This window comes from Macaca thibetana, chromosome 2 (assembly GCF_024542745.1).
Source record: "Macaca thibetana thibetana isolate TM-01 chromosome 2, ASM2454274v1, whole genome shotgun sequence".
NCBI classification, from domain to species: Eukaryota; Metazoa; Chordata; class Mammalia; order Primates; family Cercopithecidae; genus Macaca; species Macaca thibetana.
In genome coordinates this window covers 118,206,651-118,219,533 of record NC_065579.1, presented here as the reverse complement: position 1 = coordinate 118,219,533, position 12,883 = coordinate 118,206,651, and the positions used below count along the sequence as shown (strand labels likewise).

General features: G+C 36.0%; 2 protein-coding genes across 3 annotated transcripts in view; one reads left to right on the top strand and one right to left on the bottom strand.

The window, feature by feature from the left end:
• Positions 1-12,008, top strand: part of THOC7 (THO complex subunit 7) — a 738,093-nt gene extending 726,085 nt beyond the window's left edge. The window contains exons 3-9 of one of the 2 annotated variants that reach the window (XM_050781260.1): positions 6,089-6,206; positions 7,348-7,475; positions 7,787-7,873; positions 9,524-9,581; positions 10,486-10,552; positions 10,656-10,725; positions 11,678-12,008. In XM_050781260.1, coding sequence (XP_050637217.1) covers positions 6,089-6,206; positions 7,348-7,475; positions 7,787-7,873; positions 9,524-9,581; positions 10,486-10,552; positions 10,656-10,725; positions 11,678-11,745 — 596 coding nt within the window. In that variant the 3' untranslated portion in view covers positions 11,746-12,008. The remainder of the gene's footprint in view (positions 1-6,088; positions 6,207-7,347; positions 7,476-7,786; positions 7,874-9,523; positions 9,582-10,485; positions 10,553-10,655; positions 10,726-11,677) is intronic. The other variant, XM_050781261.1, reaches the window with a different exon arrangement.
• C2H3orf49 (chromosome 2 C3orf49 homolog) overlaps positions 1-12,883 on the bottom strand; it is a 30,999-nt gene that overhangs the window by 2,875 nt on the left and 15,241 nt on the right. The window contains exon 6 of the mRNA XM_050781254.1: positions 607-669. Within this exon, the coding sequence (XP_050637211.1) occupies positions 640-669 (30 nt within the window). The 3' untranslated portion in view covers positions 607-639. The remainder of the gene's footprint in view (positions 1-606; positions 670-12,883) is intronic.

Genomic DNA, 12,883 nt, shown 5'->3' with positions numbered 1-12,883 from the left:
CACTGAGCCAATGACGTTTCAGTTTCGTTTTTGTCTGACCCAGTCAGATGCCTGAGGCCTCCCTCATCTAAATATGTAAGAAAAAACACACATACCTATGAATTCCAAAAGCCAGAGTTCATGCCCCCCTTCACCCCATGGTAATAACCACTTGCTGTGACTGCTGTTGGTTACCTTTACTACTGCAGCCCTCTGTGTTAGCCACAAAGAGTGTAACCCACCTTTCCCTCCGGCCATATGCTGGTCACCAATGGGATGCAACCCATATTTCTGTCCAGCCACATTCTTCAGGGCTTGACCCAAGCCTTTTATGGCATCATGCATATCACCAGAGTGGGAGCCAAAACAATGTAGCCCTTGCCAGTGACTTGTCAGCCACTATGAACCCAGAAGTCATGTGCCCTGCCACAGTACAAACTAACCCTAGGTACTCCAAAGTCAAATGTTCTCTCACAGCACAAACTAACCTTGATACCCCCAAAGCCAAAGATATCAGTGAGCTTAAATGCTTAAGAGAGCAGAGCTCAGATCTGAGAGGGACTTAACCCTCAGGGCTGTGTGAAGGAGATAGTACACCCCACCCCCAAAAAAGAAGGTTAGCATCACCTTTTCCTATGTTCCTCAAGGAGTCTCAGGTCATCAGCTGTCTCCAGGTCCTTTTGTGGTCATCTGTCAAAAGACAAAATTACAACAAATTTAAAGACTTTATTTTAAGTCTTTATTTATGATTCTAGACTTGGGCAACACTTGCCACTTCCACATTTTCAGATATTTGTTATAGCAACAGCCACACTGCCAGTACGATTTTCCGTCTTATTCTGTTTTCCGAGGCTGTGACAGAATACCAGGGAATGGGTAATTTATAAACAATAGAAATTTATTTGACTCATGGTTCTAGAGGGTGGGAAATTCAAGATCAAAGGGCCAAATCTGGTGAGAGTTTTCTTGCTGTGTCATAACATGGCAAAAAGTATCACATGGCAAAGGAGAGCGTGAGATGGAGAAAAGAAATGGAGCTGAACTCACCCTTTTATCAGGAGCTCACTCCAAGATTACTAACCTATTTCTACAATAGCTGCATAAGCCTGTTCATCAGGGCAGAGCCCTAATGACCTAATCACCTCTTCAGTCACCTCTTCCGGGTTCCCCCTCTTAAAACCGGCATGATGGCAATTAAACTTCCTTCTTTCTTATGTGTTTATTTTAAACTGACAGATAACATTGTGTGTTTTTGTTGTGTATAGCGTGATTTGTTGAAGTATATATACATTGTGGAATAGTTAACTAGCTAATTAACAAATGCATTACCTCACAGAGTTCTCATTTTTGTGATGAGAGCATATAACATTCACTCTTTTTATATTTTTCAAGAATACACTATATCATCATTAACTGTAGTCACCTTGCTGTACAATTAGATCTCTTGAAATTTATACCTCCTGCCTAACTGTAAGTATGTATCTTTTGACCAACATTTCCCCAACCTCCTTCTCCCTAGCCACCCCAGCCTTTGGTAACCACCATTATACTCTCTACTTCTGTGAGACCAACTTTTTAAGCTTCCATATATAAGTGTGATCATGCATTATTTATATCTCTGTGCCTGCCTTATTTCACCTAGCATAATGTTCTCCAAGTTCATCCATGTTGTTGAAATGACAGGGTGTCCTCCTTTTAATGGCTGAATAGTATTTCATTTTGTATGTGTATATATATATGTGTGTGTTTAAGTGTATGTGTATATGTGTATACACATACACACTATATACACACACACACACACACACACCACATCCACAATTTTTTGTTTTTTTTTGAGACAGAGTCTCACTCTGTCACCCAGGCTGGAGTGCAGTGGTGCAATCTCGGCTCACTGCAAGCTCCGCCTCCCAGGTTCACGCCATTCTCCTGCCTCAGCCTCCTGAGTAGCTGGGACTACAGGCGCCGATCACCACGCCCAGCCAGTATTTTTAGTAGTGAGGGAGTTTCACTGTGTTAGCCAGGATGGTCTCGAACTCCTGACCTCGTGATCCACCCACCTTGGCCTCCAAAAGTGCTGGGATTACAGGCGTGAGCCACCACGCCCAGCCCACGTTTTTTTTTTTTTTATTCATTCGTCTGTTGGTGAACATCCAAGATGATTCTATACCTTGGCTATTGTGAATAAGGCTGCTATAAACGTTGGAGTGCAGATACCTCTTTGACATACTGATTTCATTTCCTTTGGACACATCAACAGTAGTGGGATTGCTGGATCATATGGTAGTTCTATTTTTAATTTTAAAGTAATTATTGAGGCCTGGCACAATGGCTCATGCCTGTAATCCCAGCACTTTGAGAGGCCAAGGTAGGCGGATCATTTGAGGTCAGGAGTTTGAGACCAGCCTGGCCAAGATGGTTAAACTTCATCTCTACTGAAAATACAAAATTAGCTGGGCATGGTGGCACATGCCTGTAGTCCCAGCTACTCGGAAGGCTGAGGCAGGAGAATTGCTTGAACCCAGGAGATAGAGGTTGCAGTAAGCCGAGATCACGCCACTGTACTCTAGCCTTGGTGAAGGAGTGAGACTCCGTCTCCAAACAAACAAACATATATACATACATTTTTTGGGTGGGTTGGGGCAGGCACAGAGGCTCATGCCTGTAATTCCAGCACTTGGGAAGCCGAGGCATGTGTATCACTTGAGTTCAGGAGTTTGAGACCAGCCTCGGTAGCATGGTGAAACTCTGTCTCTACAAAAAATACAAAAATTAGCTGGGCATGATGGCCTGTACCTGTAGTCACAGCTGCTTGGGAGGCTCAGGTGGGAGGATGGCTTGAACCCAGTAGGTGGAGGTTGCAGTGAGCTGAGATCATGCCACTACATTCCAGCCTGGGTGACAGAGCCAGATCAGTGGTGAATTCTGATATTTTAGTGCACCTCTCACCTGTGTAGTATACTACACAAGTAGTGTGCTTATACTCAATGTACCCAATGTAGTTTTTTTTCCCCTCACCCCTCTCCCCTCTCCCAACCTTCACCTTGTGAATCTCCAGAGTCCATTATGTCATTCTGTATGTCTTTGTGTCCTCATAGCTTAGCTCCCACTTATAAATGAGTACATACAGTATTTGATTATCCATTCCTATGTTACTTCGCTTAGAATAATGGCCTCCAGCTCCATCCAGGTTGCTGCAAAAGATGCTATTTCATTCCTTTTTATGGCTGAGTTGTATTGCTTGGTGTATAGATACCACATTTTCTTTATTCACTCATTGATCAGTGGACACTTAGGTTGTGAATTCTCCAGCTCATATTTTCAGTTTTTTGAGGACTCTCCATTTTGTTTTCCATAATACCTGTATTAATTTACATTCCCACCAATAGTGTATAAGGGTTCTGCTTTCTTCACATCCTCACCAACACTTGTTATTGTTTGTCTTTTTGGTAATAACCTCTCTCAGTGGGGTGAGCCAGTATCTCACTGTGGTTTTGATTTGCATTTCCCTGATTAGTGATGTTGAGAATTTTTTCATATACCTGTTGGCCATCTGTATGTCTTCTTTTGAGAAGTGTCTATTCAGATCGTTTCAGTGGCTGTTAAATTTCAACATGAGTTTTGGAGAGGACATTCAAACCACAGCATCAAACTTTAATCTCTGTTACATATGTTAATATTTTTTTCCTCTCAATCAGGGCACTCACTCTCCAGTTTGCCTCAGATATTGTTTTCCTATTACTTGAATGTGTTTACATTTGAAATCCCCAGTCCTCACTAGAGTTGGAGATCCAGGCATGTGGGGAAAAAATGGTATTTCTTAGAGACTTGAGAACACAGATAAGACTAACAAAGGAACTGTTGAATACCATCAGTGCCACCAGATTCACCCACTAGATGCTTCTTTTTAATAAGGTTAAAACATTTGTAGTAAGAAAATTCTATTAATATTTATTTTCTGCATTTTAATCTCTTCAAGGACTATGTTTTATTTGTCTCAGTCTTTTCAGATAATGTTGGTGGTTAAAAAACTGAAAGCATTAGTTTGTATTTTTAAAATGTAAAATTAAAACACTTGATGAATATGTAGCTTGAGCAGCCTGTCAAAGCCATGACTCTGAGAACCAAACCCAATTCTAAAAATGTTTATCTGATGTTATCACAGAATATATTTTAAAACTGGAGCCATCTGCCTTCCAAAGTTTATCTCCGCTGCACCTGCGCTCAAAAATACTTCTGCCTACACACAGGAACTATTGTTTAAAGATTTTGCTGTTGATTCAGCATGGAGGCTCTCCAGGAATTATTCACACTTTAAATTTATTTTAAAAAATAATGAATGCATACTATAAAAAACAAAACAGAAAACCCCCCAAATTCTACAAAGACATACAGGAAAATTATATCTTTTCCCACCTCTATCTGTAGTCCCTCTTACCAGAAATAACCACTGTTACAAGTTTCTTGTGGATCCCTCCAAGGATAGTCTCTGAATATACACATGCATGTGTGATGCACATGCGCACACACGCAAAGCCTCCTTTTTCTGCACATATGGTAACATATTGTATATGCTTTTCAATACCTGTTTTGTTTTCATTTTGTTTAACATATCTAAGGAGAGTTTTTTGGTATCAGTATATCTGCACTATTCTTTTGGCTCATACTATGACATTATGTGAATGTTTAATCATTTAATCAGTTTCTTACTGATGAATAGGTTTGCAATCTTTCTACTATAAACAGCACCACTAAGAACATTCCTTTATGTCTGTCTTTGTGCATGAGTGCACTTCTATAGGACAAATTTCTAGAATTGGAATTATGGGGTCAGAAAGGTATGTGCGTTTTTAATTTTATTTGTTACCGTTCAGTGGCCCTACAAAGAATTACCAGTTTGCATTTTATTCGTGTATAAAAGTGCAGTTTTCTAACACCCTTGCCCAACCGTTTTATCAGATCTTTTGCCAGTCTGATAGATGAAAAATGATGTTTTACTATGGTTTTAATTTGCCTTGCTCTTGTTATGATCCAGCATCATTTTGTCCAGGAAAGAACACTAGCTCAGGACTGCCAGGCAGACAGATGTGGACCCCGCTTGTTGGCCATCATTGTCATCTACTTGTTTTTGTTTTTGTTTGTTCTTCTTCTCTCTCTCTTTCTTTTCCTTGGGGCGAAAGTCAGACAGTATTGTTAAAAAAAAATCCTCATGGGGAAAGAAACCTTACAGATAACTATATATATACTTTTTAAATTTAATTTTATTTTCATTTTTTATTTTTTTCAGAGACAGCTTCTCGCTTTGTTGCCAATAGGCACTGGAGTCCAGTGGTGAGATCATGGCTTGCTGCAACCTTGATCTCCCAGGCTCAAGTGATCCTCCTACCTCAGCCTCCCAAGTTACTGGGACTAATAGGCACATGCCACCACACCGAGCTAATTTTTATTTTTCACAGGATCAGAGTCTCACTGTGTTGCTCAGGCTGGTCTCAAACTCCCGGTCTCAAGCGATACTCCAGCCTCAGCCTCCCAAACTGTTGAGATTACAGGCATTAGCCACCACACCCAGCCTTAAATTATATGTTTATCTAACAAATCCATTACTTTTTCCCTGACCCATCTCATTCTTTTTTCCTAGTTTGCTACTACATCTTTTAAATATTTCCTATCTATTCCTTTTATCAATGCCTCTCACCAACCAAAAACATGAGCATTTGAACTTCTGTCTGTCTGGGCAGGTTATTTTGTTTCCTTCATTGTACCTGAAGATTATTTCCACTCAACAACCCAGTAGACTGCCAACTCTGTAAGGACATCTTTTCACTGCTATTACTCCAACCCCTAGAACAATACCTGACACACGATAGTCATGCAATAACTTTCTTTTTCCTTTACTATATAAATATTTTTTATTATATGCAGTAACATAAAATATGCATAACAAAATTACCATTTTAGTTGGCCATTTTTAAGTGTACAGTTCAGTGGCATTAAATACATTTACATTTCAATAATTTTCTTTTGAATAAACAAATGAACAGTCATACTGGTTATTTGTGCTTGAAAGTTACCAAGAGCCAGATGGTAACATTGGCCTTCTTTCCTGCAGATGAAGTTATACGGAAGCGTCTCCTCATTGATGGAGATGGTGCTGGAGATGATCGGAGAATTAATCTGCTAGTGAAGAGTTTCATTAAATGGTGCAACTCTGGGTCCCAGGAAGAGGGGTATTTCATTTCACTGTTGTTTCCATACCAATGTCCTAATGTGATTTTAGGCCATATATTGAGGTCCTGTGAATAGATCAAATTTTCACTCACCTTAAATGTCCAGTGGAGTCAACTCTTAATCGAGAGTAGATTTTCTTGGCCTTTTCTTCTCTTCAGAGGCCTCCCATATGTTTATTAAAACATGGAGAAGGAGGATTGAAGGAGAAATGAAGATTAAATTCAGACTCATTAGTTTGGTTACTTTTATGATATAAGTGTTTAATAGGATAAAATATCTAAATGGAATTTTCTCCTTTGCTAATAAAAGGCTACCGCTATGTATGTATATATTAAGTTGACACGATTAACCGCGATTAGTTTTGCACCAACCTGATACACACACACACATACACACACACACACACACACACACGTATATCTAATTTTTTTTTTTTTTTTCTTTGAGACAGAGTCTCATTCTATTGCTCAGGCTGTAGTGCAATAATGGCACAATCTTGGCTCACTGCAACCTCCACCTCCCAGGTTCAAGCAGTACTGGTGCCTCAACCTCCTGAGTAGCTGGGATTATAGGCAAGCACCACCATGCCTGACTAATTTTTGTATTTTTAGTAGAGATGGGGTTTCACCATGTTGGCCAGGCTGGTGTCGAACTCCTAGCCTTAAGTGATCTGCCCACCTTGGCTTCCCAAAATGTCAGAATTACAGACATGAGCTACCATGCTCAACTATATTTATTTATTTTTTAACATAGTAAACTTTTCCTCATTTGAATTTGCTTTCCATATAAATGATTTTATAGAGTGAAAAAATTGTGGGAACAGAACTGTGAAGTTAAAAAAACATCTTAAAGTATTTTTTAGTCTTTTAAACAAAATTCAAATAATTGTTTGAATAAAACGTGTATTGATAAGAACAGCAGTCCCATCTTTGCATTTGTAACTAAAGTAGTTAAATTCAAGAATACTACATTTGATAAAAAGAAAACTTAAGGGACAGATATTCTAAATTATTTTAAATAAGCAAATGATTCTCTCAGAACTTGGTATAATTTAATTAGCAAATATTTGCCTGCATTATAACAGTTCATTTTTGTCAATCCACAAGCATCCTTATTTTGGTTTTCTCTCTTTTTCATTAGGTATAGCCAGTACCAACGTATGCTGAGCACGCTGTCTCAATGTGAATTTTCAATGGGCAAAACTTTACTAGTATATGATATGAATCTCAGAGAAATGGAAAATTATGAAAAAATTTACAAGGAAATAGGTAAAGAATCTTAATGTTTCTATCTGTAATTTTATTTTTTATGGTCTAAAGGAAACAATATCTGCTAACACTTTTCTTTGATTGGTGGTAAAAGAATAATAACAATTACTGTATTAATGGAAAGAATACAGTAAATGTTAGCTATAAAAATGCATATTCTAACATGATATAGTACTTTGGGTTACAGCTGTTTTTTTAAAATACTAGTGTCTATTTTGTTACCAATAGAATTTAATTTATAAATGCATTTTAAAATTAAAAATAGATTATTGATTTTGTTACCACTATCTTTTAAAAACCTTCTCATATAGAATGTAGCATAGCTGGAGCACATGAAAAAATTGCTGAGTGCAAAAAGCAAATTCTTCAAGCAAAACGAATACGAAAAAATCGCCAAGGTAAGGGTTTTGAGGGATTTAATGTGCAAATACATTATTACTGACTACTATTTTCATGCAGTTTTTAATGTTGTGAGGTATAATCTGCAGCCTGAATCAACCTTGATTTAAAAAAAAAATCCAAATTTTAATTCCTTAGAACTATATTATTCTTTAAAATACAGAAGGAGGTCTGTGTTGAAAAGAATGTTTTTGCTGGATTATGTTGATTATCTAAGTATTTCTTTTGTTTTTCTCTTTTTTTTTCTTATCCCAGTATTTCTTAAGTATTAAATTTTTACCATCTTGGACCCTTTTGCCTAAATAATGTTATAGTTAATCAGCAGAGGCGATTTACATAAATATACTAGATTTATGGTTTGGGTTTTTAGTTTGTTTGTTTAATAGAGCTACTTTCCAAAAAATGAAATGGAAAGGAATTTAAACTCTGTGAGTTTTCATTAAGTACAAAGCAAGCAAACATTTCTAGACGGCCTACAATATCTAATAAGAAGGTTAAAGTTGAGTTTTGTTATAATCTCTTGTTTTTAAGTTAGAGTATATCCTTATGTAGTTCCTAAATACTATTTCAAGACAATTTTTAATGTTAGAGGCAATGCTGTTCTTAAAATGTAAATTGAAGAAAAATAAAAATAAAAAATATAATGTGTAATCACAACTGTTACATTGATGTGAAAAACTAGAAGAAAATAGAAAATGTTAATGGTTATTTTGAAGTTGTGAGTTTTTATGGCTTAGGTTCTTTTCTCTGTTTTTGTTTTGTTTTGTTTTACATAGGGCATGTATTATTTTGTAATTCAAAAAATTTGTGTTCAAAAGAATCATACTTTTATTGAATTAATATGCTCAGTTCTAAAACAATGAATGTTCACTTTTTAATGAACTAATTAAGATGAAGCTTAATTTCCTCTTTTTACACGTTGTTTTTTTCAGTTTAAAATGTGTATGGTGAAGTTTTGGTGCCCTATTTACAGTAAGATATACCAACTTAGTATCAGTTCAAAAGTCATTTAAAAATATTTGGAGTGTTTTCGTTGGTTAATGAGGTTTTTAAGTAAATCCTGCCACTCATCACTCATCACTTCATAAGAAAGGTTAACAGAAGTTACATGACTTATCTTGGAGGTCTCAGTGGAGCAGAAAGTAGAACCTGAATTTTAAGTTATTTGCACGTTTCTGAAATCTTAACTTTTGGAATGAGTGAGAAGTGTAATTTGCTGTTGACTAACAACTCAAACTAATGGTAGGATATATTTACTGATTTTATTTTATTTTATTTTATTTTATTTTTTAGACAACTAGTGAGTAAGATCCTTCTCAGAATCAGTCTATTTGATAATCAATAATAACTTAAATTTGCTTATGCTTATGCTGACCTCTTATATTCTGTCCACGACATATAAATGGAAAAAAAGTGGGAGCTAAAACCCCTGTTTGGAACACTTTTGATGTTGTGTATCATTATAATTATAACTCAGTCAACTAAAACTGGCAATACTCATCTTTCAATGATTTCATTTCTTGATGTACTAGGGAAGTGATTAGAAGAGGTTTGTGATATTATACATTTTTGTTGATATTATACATTTTTGTTTTGATAATTCATATTCAAAAAACCCTTAGTTTGATAAATATTTTTATGTCTTTCAGAATATGATGCTTTGGCAAAAGTGATTCAACACCATCCAGACAGGCATGAGACATTAAAGTAAGTGTAGAGTTTTACTTTGAAAGGAACTAACCTTTATACATAAATGCTCATAAACTACCCTAGGCATTTCATTTTTTGCAGAATAAATATGTTTCAAAAGGAGGGGTCAGATCTTCAATATTATATTTTCCCATACTTCTCTGTTAAATTTTATTTCCCTCTGACCTTAACACTTATATGTCTGAAATAAATGCATGTAATATTCATCAATAGGACAATGGACAAATAGAATATGGTCTTCATATATTAAAATACTGAATTTCAGTTAAAAACAATAAACTAGTTATGCCCTTTTAAAACACAGCTCTCAAAACATAGTGAAAAGACACATAATAAATTTTAAATTATTACTACATTCCTGAAACAAAGAATAATAACCATTTATAAAAGTTAGAACCCCCTTTCAAATATTATATACCAATACTGTATATTATTCAGAGATACAAGTATATGCATAAAAAAGAATTAGAATGATATAGTAGTTGCCTGAGTGGGAGGTAGAGGAGATAAAACAGCCCAGGATAGAGGTCTAGAGGTAAGATTCAAAGGATATTACAGGTTAATTGGCAATGTTTTATTTCTTTTACCAAAAAAAAAAAAACCCTTGAAGTTAAGCTTCACAATATGTATCATTTCTTGGGTCTTGTTATTTTATTATCTGTGTTTTTCTGTACTTTAAAAATGTATCCAAAAATGTAATTTTAGTGAAAGTAAATCCATATTTAGAAGTTAAGAAGAAATCATCCCCAGCTTCAGAAGTTTCACCATAGTGGAGTGTTATAACTCCTTATAAGTCTTTTTTTTTTAATTTTAAAAATCCTATCTAGTAACTAAAAAGTTAGGTATTAATTGTAATCTCTTTTCCCCCATTCAGCAAAATGTAACACTGTTTTATTTCCAGGGAACTAGAGGCTCTGGGAAAAGAATTAGAGCATCTTTCACACATTAAAGAAAGTGTTGAAGATAAGGTATTTGCACATATATTTAGCCTTTGTGATCTGTCTATCTGTCTGTCTATATATCTATATATATAGGTCATCATTTGTATAAATTTTTTTCTTGTTAACACAGCTGGAATTGAGACGGAAACAGTTTCACGTTCTTCTTAGTACCATCCATGAACTTCAGCAAACATTGGAAAGTAAGTAGAAATAGTCTCAAAATAAATGTTTATGAAGATTTTTTAAATGACCCAGGAATGTATCTTTTGAAATATGTATCTTGGAGAGAGAGTATACCTTCTATTTCTGAACAATATAGCTGGATGACGTTAGAAGGTACTCAAGTTCAACTTTCTTGAATATATGTAGAAAAGTCATAATTTGTGGTAATATGGGATTTAAAGATATACATAGTGGTTTAAATTAAGAAAAATTCAAGGATGATAGATTTGGAATCTTTCTTGGTTCACTGTAGTTGATTACTATAATGTAATAACTCAGGACCCAGGCAGGCAATAATAAGGAATCAGTACATAAGAACATTTGCATACCCACTGAGTGGTGGGTACTTTGGAGAACTGGAGACTTGCTCTTTATATTCACTGTAGACAGTTAGAAATTTTTGTATTACCTGATCTTTTGATTGTTTTAAAGAATAGCCTAAGACCCAGATTTTTTTTTTTTTTTTTTTTTTTTGAGACAGTCTTCCTGTCACCCAGGCTGGAGTGCAGTGACACAATCTTGGCTCACTGCAATCCCCACCTTGCAGGCTCAAGTGATTCTCATGCCTTAGCCTCCCGAGTAGCTGGAATTACAGGTGCATGCAACCACGCCCAGCTAATTTTAGTATTCTTAGTAGAGATGGGATTTTACCATGTAGGGTAGGCTGGTCTTGAATTCCTGACCTCTAATGATCCACCTGCCTCGGCCTCCCAAAGTGCTGGGATTACAGGTGTGAGCCACCAGACCCTGCCCAGATTTTTTTTTTTTTAAGTGAAATCTGTCACATAAATTTGAAAGTTTGATTCAACTAGTAGCCATCTTTGCTTTAATTGTATTGGCTAATACAGGATAAACATGTTTTCATGTGTTCATTGAATATAAAACATAGGCAAACTTGATTAAGGTTTTATGTTTCCTTCTCAATTACAGATGATGAAAAACTCTCAGAGGTAGAAGACGCTCAGGAAGCAAGCATGGAAACAGATCCTAAGCCATAGACAGGCTAATCGCCCACCACTCCCAGGAATATTGAAATAGCTACGTGACCATAATGTGTTTAAAATGTGGTGTGCTCTTGAGATATTTAAAGTTTTGGCAGTAAAATACTCTGTTTTTAAATATGAATGTGTATTTCATTCATATTTCCTCACACAAAGGAAAATGACTTCAGTATAGATTTGTTTTTATTAAAATGCATTTTTTTATTCTTAAGTGGTAGGAAGCAACATCGAAAAATGCTTAATAAAATGCTTTTAAGCTGGATATGTTTGTGCTCATTAATATTCCAGGTAGTTTTTAACTGGTAACATTGACTGGCTTACAAAATAAGTTGAAAATTGTTAGAAGTTGGCATTTCTAGGATGTACTGGGAAAATGGGCCAATTTCTGGAAATGGTTACACTTCTGAAAATGGAGTCTATGAAGAGGCTTTAGGAGGGCCATGAATCTGTGAAATTACATGCAAAATGTTTGTGGTGTATGCTTATTGTATAGAGAGGTTCCAGGCTGTTAAAAGTCACTGGTATGAGAGGTAATTATAAGATGCAAAGTAAAATAATGCGCATTACTTTCTATATCTCGCCTTAATATGTGAGGAATATAATTCTCAAATGTTTTGTTGATATCTTTTCTCTACTGTTTTGTTCTTTAGGAATCATTTTCAGTAGAAAAAAATGTACTGATAAAGTGAAGAGTTGTTTGAAGTAAATAGTTTGTTAAGATTGTCTTGCATAGGCCAGGCGCGGTGGCTCACGTCTGTAATCCCAGCACTTTGGGAGGCCAATGCAGGCAGATCACCTGAGGTCAGGAGTTCGAGACCAGCCTGACCAACACGAAGAAACCCCGTCTCTACTAAAAAAAATACAAAATTAGCCGGGTATGGTGGCACCTGCCTATAATCCCAGCTACTCAGGAGGCTGAGGAAGGAGAATCATTTGAACCCAGGAGGCAAAGGTTGCGGTAAACCAAGATTGCGCCATTGCACTCCAGCCTGGGCAATAAGAGTGAAACTCCATCTAAAAAAAAAAAAAGATTGTCTTGCATAAAGAATTTATTATCTTTTTAAAAATTAAGCTAAGGCTGAATCACTTGTGATTTTCTTAAGTATTTCATTATACGTGTAATACTTGTTCGGCT